The sequence below is a fragment of the Doryrhamphus excisus genome, linkage group LG10, assembly GCF_037039965.1.
Source record: "Doryrhamphus excisus strain RoL-2023G ecotype Guam linkage group LG10, RoL_Dexc_Guam_v1.1, whole genome shotgun sequence".
Taxonomy (NCBI): domain Eukaryota; kingdom Metazoa; phylum Chordata; class Actinopteri; order Syngnathiformes; family Syngnathidae; genus Doryrhamphus; species Doryrhamphus excisus.
In genome coordinates, this window is record NC_136366.1 from 5,435,421 (window position 1) to 5,448,886 (window position 13,466).

Consider the following 13,466-nt stretch of genomic DNA (forward strand, 5'->3'; position numbering starts at 1 on the left):
AAATGACAAAAAAAGTTCTTCTCAATTTGAGTCAACCGCAAATATTTCTATTCTATTTTTGATGTCTTTTTTTCAGGCAACTATTAGTTTGCTCATCGGGTATGAACCACCTGGGGACGAAACTGATGGAGGGGGGTCCCATCTGGATAATGGTAAGAACATCAAAGACTTTATATTAGGGATGCTTCCATTGATCGGCCACCAATCAATATCGGAGGATTTCCATAATAACGATATCATCGGCACATTCCGAGCTGACCACACAAAATGTTTGCCGTGCGACACGTCGGGTTGCCGACACCCGTATCGAGTCAACAAGGGACGCACTTGTTGGAATGCTGGAATCAACGCTAATCAAAAAACCTCAATGACAGACAGATAACTTTAGCTAGCTAGCTAGCTAGCTAGCTAGCTAGCTAGGATTAAAACCACTGCTTCTCTGCATTGCGAGGAGCCAGATGAAGTGGCTTGGGTCAGGATGCCTCCTCGCCCCCCCTGGGAGCTGGATAAAGTGGGAAGGGGCAAGTCTTGGGCGTCCCTGCTTAGGCTGCCACCCCCTCGATAGAATGACCTTGGATAGAAGATGGATGGATGGAAAGAAAATAACTCTTTATGATTGGCGCAAACCTTTATCTATCACAGCATCATAATGCTAGATGCCCGGTGGGATACATTGTTGTTGTCAATGAACTTTAATAAATAATAAATAAGAAGATGGATGGATGGATGGATGGAAAGAAAATAACTCTTTATGATTGGCACAAACCTTTATCTATCACAGCATCATAATGCTAGATGCCCGTTGGGATACATTGTTGTTGTCAATGAACTTTAATAACAAAATAATAAATAATAAAATAAAAAAGAAGAAGATGGATGGATGGAAAGAAAATAACTCTTTATGATTGGCACAAACCTTTATCTATCACAGCATCATAATGCCAGATGCCTGGTGGGATACATTGTTGTTGTCAATGAATTTAAATAATAAATAATAAATAATAAATAATAAATAATAAATAATAAATAATAAATAATAAATAATAAATAATAAATAATAAATAATAAATAATAAATAATAAATAATAAATAATAAATAATAACATTTGACTGGTAATTTATAATGAGCTTTTCAAGTTATTTGTACTTTTGCCAAAAGCAATGTTGATCATTTAGCATCTCCTTGGACCACAGGAGCCTTCGAGGAAGATGATGAGGGGGATGCTGATACGGAGGCGGGGGGTCAGATGGGAAGCCCAGCAGGTCTGGGCTCACCAAGGCAGCCTGGCCACAAGCCGATCCGCGTCAGCCGCAAGAGGCACCGAGCCCTGGCTAATAAGGTTCAGGATTTCCAGGTATTGTGTCTTGGCTGGAGTGCTCAATATGAATCACAGGCGTCAATTAAGGGGGGGGGTACCTTTAATCACCTGAATGACAGCTGTAAAACACGAACGGCTTAGACGATAATATTGTCCTTCTACGTTTCAATCGGGAATGACTATTTCACCAAGAAAAAAGTGCCTTCTAGATCCGCGTGCGGGTGATTGAGGGTCGACAGCTGCCTGGCAACAACATCAAGCCTGTGGTGAAGGTCAACGTGTGCGGTCAGACGCACAGAACCCGAATAAGAAGTGGAAATAACCCTTTCTTTGATGAGGTACGGGGTGGAATTCATTGGTTGCCTTTTACTGTCTGCTTTGGACATCCTTTTTATCTTCTTCTCCTTGTCAGCTTCAATAAGCTCACTTTTTCTGATCTATTTCAGGACTTGATAGTGGAGTTGTGGAGTTGTTGATAGATTAGTTGATAGATTCGTTTGAAGATTGGATTTGGAGGAGTTTGATTGGACTGTGGGCTGCACGGCGGTCAAGTGGCTAGCGCGCAGACCTCACAACTAGGAGACCTAGGTTCAATTCCACCCTCGGCCATCTCTGTGTGGAGTTTGTATGTTCTCCCTCTGCATGCGTGGGTTTTCTCCGGGTACTCCGGTTTCCTCCCACATTCCAAAAACATGCTAGGTTAATTGGCCACTCCAAATTGTCCATAGGTATGAATGTGAGTGTGAATGGTTGTTTGTCTATATGTGCCCTGTGATTGGCTGGCCACCAGTACAAGGTGTACCCCGCTTCTCGCCCAAAGACAGCTGGGATAGGCTCCAGCAACCCCTGCGACCCTTGTGAGGATAAGCGGTAGAAAATGAATGAGTTCTCCTCCTATTTTGTGTGGAAGTGGTAACTTTTTGGCTTCTTATTTTGTCTTTCCCCACCCTCGGCCATCTCTGTGTGGACTTTGCATGTTCTCCCCGTGCATGCGGGAGTTTTCTCCGGGTACTCCGGTTTCCTCCCACATTCCAAAAACATGCTAGGTTAACTGGCCACTCCAAATTGTCCATAGGTATGAATGTGAGTGTGAATGGTTGTTTGTCTATATGTGCCCTGTGATTGGCTGGCCACCAGTCCAGGGTGTACCCCGCCTCTCGCCTGAAGACAGCTGGGATAGGCTCCAGCAACCCCTGCAACCCTCGTGAGGATAAGTGGTAGAAAATGAATGAATGAATGAAATTCTGTTTATTGATAAAAACCCAACAGTGGACTGTTTGGACAAAATCGAACAAATCAGATTTGACTATGAATATCCTTAGTGGAAGACAGTTGGCTTTTTCCTGCCGCATTTTCTCCTCCGATTCTTAAAGGTCATGGATGTTTGCTTGTTATTTATTGGTCCTCTTTCTTTTAGATGTTTTTCTACAACGTAAACATGCTCCCTTCAGAACTGTTGGATGAGACCATCGGTCTACGGGTGTGTACGGTTTTACAAATGAACGATCTCAAGTCTCAGGCTTGTTCAAACTTCATGAAAATCCGTGTCTTTACTTTGTAAAGGTTTATGATTCCTTCTCCTTGAGAGCTGACAGCCTAATGGGAGAGTTCAAGGTAAGGCCGTGTGACTTAAGTTAAGGACTCCTGCACTTTCATTTGTAGCACTGACGTACTGTTCCTTTGTTCCCCAGCTGGATGTTGGCTACATCTACGATGAAGCTGGTCAGTCTGAACGCATTCAGTGCAAGATGTTTGCCACTCAGGATGTACAGTATACAAAATATAATTCATTCATTCATTTTCTACCGCTTTTTCCTCACAAGGGTCGCGGAGGGTCGGGCAAGAGGCGGGGTACACCCTGGACTGGTCGCCAGCCAATCACAGGGCACATATAGACAAACAACCATTCACACTCACATTCATACCTATGGACAATTTGGAGTCGCTAATTAACCGAGCATGTTTTTGGAATGTGGGAGGAAACCGGAGTACCCGGAGAAAACCCACGCGTGCACGGGGAGAACATGTAAACTCCACACAGAGATGCCCGAGGGTGGAATTGAACCCTGGTCTCCTTGCTGTGCCGTCCCACAAAATATAATATAATATAATATAATATAATATAAAAAAAACAGCAAACTAATGGGACACACCAATTCCACCTAGGGCAGAATTCCACAGAGGGCAGAAACCAAAATGGCCCCCTCATGATGACACTTCTCGGGTTTAACGATGTTAATAATAACAATAATGATAATAACAATCCCCCATTCCAAAAACATGCTAGGTTAATTGGCGACTCCAAATTGTCCATAGGTATGAATGTGAGTGTGAATGGTTGTTTGTCTATATGTGCCCTGTGATTGGCTGGCCACCAGTCCAGGGTGTACCCCGCCTCTTGCCCTAAGACAGCTGGGATAGGCTCCAGCACCCCCTGCGACCCTTGTGCGGATAAGCGGTAGAAAATTAAAGAGTTCTCCTCCTATTTTGTGTGGAAGTGGTAACTTTTTGGCTTTTTATTTTGTCTTTCTCCACCCTCAGCCATCTCTGTGTGGACATGTTCTCCCCATGCATGCGTGGGTTTTAACGGTACGCTGTGTTCAGGTCACGCCGTTATGAGGAAGTGGCTCCTCCTGAGTGATCCGGACGACTCCGGCTGCGGCGCCAAAGGTTACCTGAAAGTCAGCATTATCATCGTGGCGACTGGGGAAGAGCCACCGGTGCGTGTACCCGTTGGCTTTGCTATTATTTCTTATTTCTTTCAGTTATTTCTTAAGTGGTTTGGCTCCTTATATATGTAGCACATAATTATGAAGCACATTTGGGGGGAGGGTTCATTTCACTTCATTATTTATTATGTTTATTAAGTTTTAAGTTTTATGTTGATTCAATTAAAAGTGATGGATTCGCCTTTATTTAAATCCGTTTTACTTGGTGAGGGTGTCATTTAAATCATGAAATAATTTCTGTATTTACTTTTCAATTTGTGTTTTTTTTGTTTTATGATTTTTTAAATTTATTTTGGTCCAAAATATATATATGCATTTTTTACATTTCTCTTGAAGGGGGTTCATTCAAATTAATTTATATTTGTTGTATTTAATTTTGTATTTGTTTGGTATTTGTATTTTTTTGTGCAATTTCCTTGGTGGGGGTTGGTTAAAATTAATGAATGTATTATTTTCTGTACTTATTTTTGTATTTTTTTGGTATTTATATATATTTTTGAATTATTATTGTAATTTTTTTCTCAAGTTTCACGATTTTTTATATGTATTTTGCTTGAAAATATATATCTTTTACATTGTCCTTGTTATGGGTTAATTTCAATTAATAATGGTTTTGCATGTTTTGTATATCTTATTTATTTATTCTATTTATTTTTTGTTATTTTATTTTATTGATGAAATGAAACAAGTTGTTAGTGTGACCAACCACAGTAAAATGTCTTACTGAATGCATTACTGAATAAAATGTGGATTTGCCGTCCCTGCAGACGGAGAGGAGATGCATAAGTGAGGAGCAGGACGACATCGAGAGTAACCTTTTGGTTCCGGCAGGCGTTGCGATGCGATGTGCCACTCTCAGCCTCAAGGTGTACCGTGCCGAGGACATGCCGCAAAGTATGGCATCAGAAAGTACTGCACTGTGTTGAATTTCTTTCAGTACGCTAGAATGTGTTCTTTTCTTTGTTTTTACCTTTTGCAGTGGATGATGCATTTGTGCAAACGGTAAAGCAAGTTTTTGGTGGGGATGGAGACAGGAAGAACTTAGTGGATCCATATTTGGAGGTCAGCTTTGCTGGGAAAAAGGTAAGTCACACGTGGGTGCAGCCCACAAGTACTTTTTACTTCCTCACCATGACGCTCTGTCATTTTAGCTGTGCACCAAAGTCATTGAGAGAAATGCAAACCCCGAATGGAATCAGATGGTTCGCCTCCAAGTCAAGGTAGAGTGTATGATGATGATGATGATGATGATGATGGACATGAGACGCAGTCTTTGAACTAACCGTGATGTGCTGTGCTGGGTGCAGTTCCCGTCCATGTGTGAACGCATCAAGTTGACCATGTTTGACTGGTAAGAGCTGAACAAACTTTTCCACACAGACAATAGCGTCACAATAGCTGACATCTCACCTGTCAATCATTGCTCTCTTGGCAGGGACCGCGTCAGCAAAGACGACGCCATTGGAACGGCATTCTTAAACCTGAGTCAGATGTCCTCCGCGGGCGGAGAGACTGAAGGTAAGGCGGGTAGTTGCTCCAGGTTGTGTTCAATTAGCCCCCCGCAGAGAACATGAGCCATGTACTGTAAAATGGATGAAATTTGGGCTTTTTCTTTGTTTTTCTCACATTTTTTGGGCGTCCTGGTGACTACTGTTGTGTACAGTAGCCCATTCATGGACGTGGAACCATATTGGGTAAAAGCCCAAAAGCCTAAAATCAGTTCAGAAAGTGTATCATTAATGGTATGACAAATATTGCATTCAATAAACGAATAATAATAACAATAGTATGTATGAACATATATATACAATATACAATACAATAAATATTTACAATATTTTTTAATTTATATTATATATAATAATATTTTTCAATTTAATTTAATAGGCTCCAGCACCCCCGCGACCCTCGTGAGGAAAAGCGGTTTAATTTAATTTAATTTAATTTAATTTAATTTAATTTAATTTAATTTAATTTAATTTAATTTAATTTAATTTAATTTAATTTAATTTTTAATAAAATGTAAAGTATTTTAGAAGAATTTTCTTTAAATTTTCTAGAATTTAAAGTATTATTATTTCATATGTAATTTAATATTACTCATATTTAGAATATTTTAATGAAATATAAGAAATATACACACATATAAAATTGTAGTATAATTGATTATTAATCCTAATATCGTTTATATTACTTTAAAGTAATATAAGTCGGGCCAGGGCTGTTGACAGGGGGGGACAGATGGGTGTCTTGTCCCGGTGTGTGTGTGTGGCGACGGGGCACTTAGATCGATCAATTAAAATATTTGATCGTGATTAATTGCACTTTTTGTCCATAGTTAACTTGCAATTAATCACACTTAATCACAGCTAGAAATACTTATGTTTTTATCGATAATAAGTAGGGGAAATCTCTCTGTGGTAGCATATTCAATGTGTAACTACAACGATAATTACATCAAATTTTATGTAAAAGGATATCAATTTGGGGACCTTTGGGCCATTATTTAAATTAATACTATTTAATACTATATTTAAAATTATATTTAATACTATATTTTGTATTACTATTTGTTTTTATTATTAGTATATTAGCTCTTAAACTTGCCCACAAACGTTCAGCAAATACAAAATAGTCATAAAACATTTCATTAAAAATAAAAAAATATAAATTATGTGCACCTTTACCTGGATCTGCACCAAATGCCTTCTTCCTTAGCCCGTGTCTGAGCTCTCGCTCCTGCAAAGTTTTATGAAAAGCGGGTAAGTGTTTCCAATGTAATCCTGCTGAAACAAAGATGGCTATCTTGGTGGAGGTCTTCCTCGAATATTTCTCAAGGACTGGCGTCTTTAAACGCATCATCTCGTTTCCTTTCCAAACAGAAACACAAGGTGAAATTTCCAACACCCTGTCTGAATGTACGTAAGAAATCATGCTCAGCAGCCTTAGCGGATTTTTCAAGACTTTGCAGCTCACAGTTGCTTGTTGTTTGTGTATGTGTGTGTGTGTGTGTGTGTGTGTGTGTGTGTTACAGCGACCCTTGAAGCAAGCGAGACTGGCTTCCTGCCGACTTTTGGGCCGTGTTATGTCAACTTGTACGGCAGTCCGAGGGAATTCACCGGCCTCCCTGACCCATACGACGACCTCAACCTCGGCAAGGTCAGAAAAATCCAAACAATCTCAGTAAGGAACATTTTAATAATTCGCGAGCGTGCACTTGCAGGGCGAAGGCGTGGCCTACAGGGGGCGTGTCCTTGTTGAGCTGTCCACTCAGCTTGATGGAAAGGTTGACAGGAGCATCGACGATATCTCCAGCGATGACATCCTGGTGGCACAGGTGTGTAGCGTTATTCGAATGTAGAAGGCATGCTAATGCTAACTGATGAATGTGTGCAGAAATACCAGCGGAGGAGGAAGTTCTCTCTGTGCGCCGTCTTCCACAGCGCCTGCATGCTCCAAGAGCCGGGCGAGCCCATCCAGTTTGAGGTCAGCATCGGAAACTATGGGAACAAGCTGGACTCCACCTGCAAGCCTCTGGCCTCCACCACCCAGTACAGCTTTGCCGTGTTTGACGGTACGAAAGTCTTATTATATTAACACGGAATAATTCCACAAACCTTTCCAATCACAAACTGATTGGTGTGTTATTTAAAATGAGAGATTAATATATATATACCTGGAGAACCAGAGTATAGAGGGGAGGGAGCCACCTTGCTGTGGCCCAGCAAGGTGCACTGTATTCGGGCATATGCTCCGAGCAGCTGCTGTGAGTGCAACGAGGTCCCTGGTAAACTTTGCACTTCATTGCACTGCTGTTTCAAGTGGCTGATAAAGTTTTTTTTGTGTTCGACAGGTAAAATTAGCATGCAAAATGTCTTCCTCGGAAAGTGAATGTTTGTTTACAAGTGAGGTCAGGGAAAGTTACAAAAGTTCTAAACAGGCTGGTAACGTCTCAGACAGGAGAACAAATTTTGATTTGATTGATTTGCTCACATGCACAGCATGGCTAGTTGGAGTGTTTTTTGTTTTTTTTTTTACTTTTCAGTTATCGCCGTTATTTGTAACGTTAATGAATAATTCCCCTCATATCAGTACAATAGTTATTGTACAACTCCAATCAACTACTCCTCACATCAACTATGGTTTTAGCAGATATCTTCCTCCTAGGTAGGACTGATCGGTATGATGTCATCGTTCCCTCCTGTCAGCCCAATGATGATTGCGCACCCCCGGAAAATACGGTAGTTTGCACAATAAATTACCAGCAAAAAATGCGACTTATACTCCAGTGCGACTTATATATGTTTTTTTCTACCTCATTATACATTTTTGTCCTTGTGCAACTTATACTCCGGAGCGACTTATAGTCCAGAAAATACGGTATTTACAGTGCTTCTTTCACAGGTAACCACTACTATTACCTGCCGTGGGCCGACACAAAGCCTGTCGTCACCCTCACGTCCTCTTGGGAAGACATCAGCCATCGCTTGGACTCTGTCAACATTCTTCTCTCTATTGCCGAGCGCCTGGTAAGATCAAATGCAGGGCAGACTTTTTTTTATTGGCAGCACTTTCTAAAAATATCATTGAAAAAGAAAAGAAAACAAAAAAACAGTAAAAATATAATAATAATACTAATATTCTAAGGAAAAATAACAAAATATCTTGTTTTTTTAACAATATTGTGAGAAACAACAAAACCTAAATAGTAAGTTGTAAATAAGAACTGTAATATTTGGAAAATTAGGTTGTACAAAAAGTTATAATATCATGAGAATAAGTCACAATTTTAAAAGAAAACGTTGGATTCTAATGTGCATTTTTAGAGAATAAACTCATAATATTATGAGGAAAAATAATGTCATTTTAGTAGCATAAAATGTAAATATTAGTGAATTTACATATAAAATAAAATACAATGTTATGCCAATAAAGTTGATAAATACAAGTGGACAATTAAGCAATTAAGCACCTCGTATTTCGGTACAAGGTGCATTATTATTAAAATTATTAAAAATGTAATATATATATAATAATAATATATAATATTATTTAAAAAATCTCTCTCTATATATATATATAAAATTAAAAAACCTTAAACTGTATTATGGAAAGCAGGAAGTGAACAAATGTAACAGTTACTGATTGTAAAAGTACCAGATGGAGGGGTAGGATTTAATAAGCTTTGCTTCTTCCTACTCCTTTTGGACATGTGGAACTGTGAACTGATTATGTGATGCATTCAATTGTAATATGATGCATGTTCAAATGAAATAAAACCATTACCATTACCATTACAATTCATAAGAAGAAAGCTGGAATTGTTGAAAAACATACATTGTAATTATCAGAGAATAAATTAAAAATTGTCAAAAAGCTTCAGCAAAGACCTACGCCGATAAAACCACTGCTTGCTTTTGGTCTTTTTTGATGTGAACGTAGGAATCCAACCTGTCCTCTTTAAAAACGGCCATCCAAGCGAAAGTCTCTGAGGCACGACTGCTTGAAATTCGGCTCAAACTCATCGATCACATGCTGGAGGACTTGAAGAGGTAAGGCATGGTGGATGTGTTGTGGGATAATATCTTGCGTGCGTCCAAATGATACGACATTAACAACATTTCTTACAGTTCCCAGCTGCCCACGGTGGAGGACCAGCCCAATGTGACGACGCTGGATCTTCAGATGAAAAGCATGCGTGATGCTGCACTGGATAGTCTCCGACAGACGGCCAGCGGCATGAGAGAGGACGTCACAGATGTCAAGGCGACTGTTAGTGACATTGAAGACTGGTTGGACAGAATCAAGCAGCTGGCAGAGGAGGTCAGTAAAAAGATGCTCCCTTTAGGAATCACAGGAGTGTTCAAGAATGATGGCCGTTGGTGGATAATACGTCATTGGAGTCTAATTTTATGGCGCAGGGTGGCAGAGCGTGGCGCACCCCACACAGTGGTGATTGCGTCCAGCGCACCATTACACAACTAATAATTAACAACAACTAAAAAAAAGATTATTTTATTAAAAGTTGTTTATTTTAGTGTAGGAGAATGAGTAGGAGATATATACCATCAAAGGTTCTCCTTTTTGGCGATGAAGAAGGTGAATCACAAATACGATGCCCGGATTAGCCTGCTGCTGTGTTTAATGTAACCATCAGGAACAGATGACGTATCCTACCAGGTGGTTTACGTGGTGAATGATGTGCACGGTGGTCTCTTATGCGCAGTCCAGTGGGCCTTGCGCATTTCAAGGCAATAAGAGGCGTTCATGCTACTTGCGTCAGTGGGAGGGACGGAAACGTGGCTATGCCACACCGTGCCGGACTGCGCTGCTCATGAAAATTGCGAAAAGTGCGCTGGCCTCACCCCGTGTTTGAGACGTAGAGGCACACACGGGCTTGGAGCCAAGCGCCTGGCCTATGAAAATAGAGCCCATTGAACAACAAAAGAAAAAAAGACTTAGGTGTCCTTGAATGCACCATGCTTGTCCTTATCATATTATATATTATTATATATATTATGGATTGTATTATTTGGGCTGCAGTTAGGAGACCAGGGTTCAATTCCCCCCTCGACCATCTCTGTGGGGAGTTTGCATGTTCTCCCCGTGCATGCGTGGGTTTTCTCCGGTTTCCTCCTACATTCCATAAACATGCTAGGTTAATTGGCCGCTAGGTTAATTGTCCATAGGTATGGATGTGAGTGTGAATGGTTTTTTTGTCTATATGTGCCCTGTGATTGGCTGGCCACCAGTCCAGTGTGTACCCCGCCTCTCGCTGGAAGACAGCTGGGATAGGCTCCAGCACCCCCCGCGACCCTCGTGAGGAAAAGTGGTAGAAAATGAATGAATGACACCAATAACTTTGGGCTTCTCAGGACTGATATAATAACAGACCACTTTTTTTTTAGAGCTGTCAATCGATTAAAATATTTGATCGTGATTAATCAGCTTAGTTAACGCCAAATTAATCACATTTAATCGCAGACAGAAATACATTTTTATCCAAAACAAGTAGGAGAAATGCTGCACGGCGGACGAGTGGTTAGTGCGCAGGCCACACAACTAGGAGACCTAAGTTCAATTCCACCCTCGGCCATCTCTGTGTGGAGTCTGTGTGTGCTTCAGTTTCTACCGGTTACGTCGGCACTGTTGCCATAACCATACCAGAGTTTTGCAGGACCTGGTAAAATACTGAAAAAAATGCCAGATTGTGTCCTAATACTTTTGGACACTACTGAACTACTAAATATCTCCATCAGCCTCAGAACAGTATGCCCGACGTGATCATCTGGATGTTGCGAGGAGAGAAGCGAGTGGCTTTTGCCCGTGTGCCAGCCAACCGCATCCTCTACTCCAACTTCAGCGAGCAGGCATGCGGCAAACACTGCGGACGGACTCAGACCATCGTCATGCAGGTACCGGACCAGCTACCTGGTCTCCCATCACCGAGCCTTCTTTACGTCCATCTCTTCAAGTTCCTTCTTTAAACATGCCGTAGTACCCCATGGACAAAAGCAAAGGAGTCAAGATCCCCGTCCAGCTGCGGGTCAACATGTGGCTCGGCCTCACTGCACATGAGAAGAAGTTCAACAGCTTCTCCGAGGGAAACTTCAGCGTCTATGCGGAAATGGTACCAAATATTCCGATCGTGGCATGTGTGAATCTTTTTTTTTTTTTGAGCGCACTGAAAAACATGGCCGTTTTTTGTCTCTAATGTAGTATGAAAACCAGGCTCAGGTGTTTGGGAAGTGGGGGACCACCGGCCTGGTCGGTCGCCATAAGTTCTCCGACGTGACAGGAAAAGTGAAGCTCAAACAGGAGCGATTTCTGCCACCACGCGGCTGGGAGTGGGAGGGCGACTGGTTTGTCGACCCCGAGCGCTGGTATGATGAACAAACACGACATTGAATGATGTTTTTTAGCCAAGACAGTTGAGGTAGGTAGGAGACATTTGAAAATGCTAACAGGAAGTAAACACTGTTGGTAATACACAAGGTCAGGGAGCAACTTAGATTGGCAGGGAGCAATTTGGAGGTTAAGGTGACATGCATTGACAGGGTACACCCTGGACTGGTGGCCAGCCAATCACAGGGCACATATAGACAAACAACCATTCACACTCACATTCATACCTATGGACAATTTGGAGTCGCCAATTAACCTAGCATGTTTTTGGAATGTCCGAGGGCGGAATTGAACCCAGGTCTCCTAGCTAACCACTCGACCACCGTACAGCCCTGATAATTATATTTAATATTATATTGATTAAATATTAACATTTAATATTGGCTGCACGGTGCATGTCGCGTGATTAGCGCACAGGACACACAGCTACAAGACCCACGTTCGATTTCTCCAGGTACTGCTGGAGCCTATCCCAGCTGTCTTGGGGCGAGAGGCGGGGTACACCCTGGACTGGTCTCCAGCCAATCACAGGGCACATATAGACAAACAACCATTCACACTCGCATTCATACCTATGGACAATTTGGAGTGGCTAATTAACCTAGCATGTTTTTGGAATGTGGGAGGAAACCGGAGTACCCGGAGAAAACCCACGCAAATCCTGTTTTTTCATGGTACTTTTCTGAAAATTAATGTCATTAATGGTTTTATAATTAAATATAAATATTTTATAATTAATTATTTTAGAATTCATTAATCTCATCTAATTCTCGTGGACCCAACCTTGTGCATCGTGGGTTGGATGTCTTGTTTTGGACAATATAGCACAGAACAAATTAGCCAGTTTGTCCTGGACTGTATTGTTCATGTAAAGGAAACGCTCATATTAATTGGAAAGGTCTTTTGTACACTTTGTAGGAAATATAAGATAAGATAAGCTAAGCTAAGATAAGACATGCCTTTATTAGTCCTGCAAGAGGAAAATACCTTGATATCTGCACATTTCCTCTATTAATTGGCAGAAATCATAATTCATAGCACAGGAAAAATGAAATGAGCAACACAATCACAGGAAATGAAAAACCTCCAGCAATGTTTTGGTCTCCTCACCCCCCCTCCCCACCAGAACTCACGTACTGTAAATAGTTTAGAATCACATGTTGGCTTCTGGGCTCTTTTACAGCTTGTTGACAGAAGCCGACGCCGGCCACACAGAGTTCACCGACCAAGTGTTTCAGAACGAAACACGTTTCCCCGGTGGAGAATGGAAAGCTGCTGCAGAGCCCTACACGGATGTGGTACGTACGGCATATACCCCTCCCCGACACACACACACATACACACACATACACACACGAACAACCTGTGTCAACACAATGCCAGCAATGCAGGTGAAGATTATTGCACAAAAGCTTGTCTGTTCACGCGTGCTTCCCTTGTTATCACTTTGCTCCGTGCTATTATGTCGTCGGTCACGGTGCCAAACCCACACAGATTTTTCACACGACCGCAG

General features: G+C 41.4%; 1 protein-coding gene across 2 annotated transcripts in view; it reads left to right on the forward strand.

The window, feature by feature from the left end:
* The window catches only part of myofl (myoferlin like), a 32,306-nt gene that overhangs the window by 4,886 nt on the left and 13,954 nt on the right, over positions 1-13,466 (forward strand). The window contains exons 5-27 of one of the 2 annotated variants that reach the window (XM_058064868.2): positions 77-152; positions 1,195-1,355; positions 1,529-1,657; positions 2,737-2,799; positions 2,883-2,933; positions 3,011-3,041; positions 3,924-4,039; positions 4,816-4,942; positions 5,028-5,131; positions 5,200-5,268; positions 5,356-5,399; positions 5,484-5,566; positions 6,931-6,966; positions 7,083-7,207; positions 7,272-7,385; positions 7,445-7,622; positions 8,453-8,577; positions 9,491-9,600; positions 9,679-9,871; positions 11,308-11,463; positions 11,547-11,678; positions 11,768-11,931; positions 13,137-13,251. In XM_058064868.2, coding sequence (XP_057920851.2) covers positions 77-152; positions 1,195-1,355; positions 1,529-1,657; positions 2,737-2,799; positions 2,883-2,933; positions 3,011-3,041; positions 3,924-4,039; positions 4,816-4,942; positions 5,028-5,131; positions 5,200-5,268; positions 5,356-5,399; positions 5,484-5,566; positions 6,931-6,966; positions 7,083-7,207; positions 7,272-7,385; positions 7,445-7,622; positions 8,453-8,577; positions 9,491-9,600; positions 9,679-9,871; positions 11,308-11,463; positions 11,547-11,678; positions 11,768-11,931; positions 13,137-13,251 — 2,502 coding nt within the window. The remainder of the gene's footprint in view (positions 1-76; positions 153-1,194; positions 1,356-1,528; positions 1,658-2,736; positions 2,800-2,882; positions 2,934-3,010; positions 3,042-3,923; positions 4,040-4,815; positions 4,943-5,027; positions 5,132-5,199; positions 5,269-5,355; positions 5,400-5,483; positions 5,567-6,930; positions 6,967-7,082; positions 7,208-7,271; positions 7,386-7,444; positions 7,623-8,452; positions 8,578-9,490; positions 9,601-9,678; positions 9,872-11,307; positions 11,464-11,546; positions 11,679-11,767; positions 11,932-13,136; positions 13,252-13,466) is intronic. The other variant, XM_078793894.1, reaches the window with a different exon arrangement.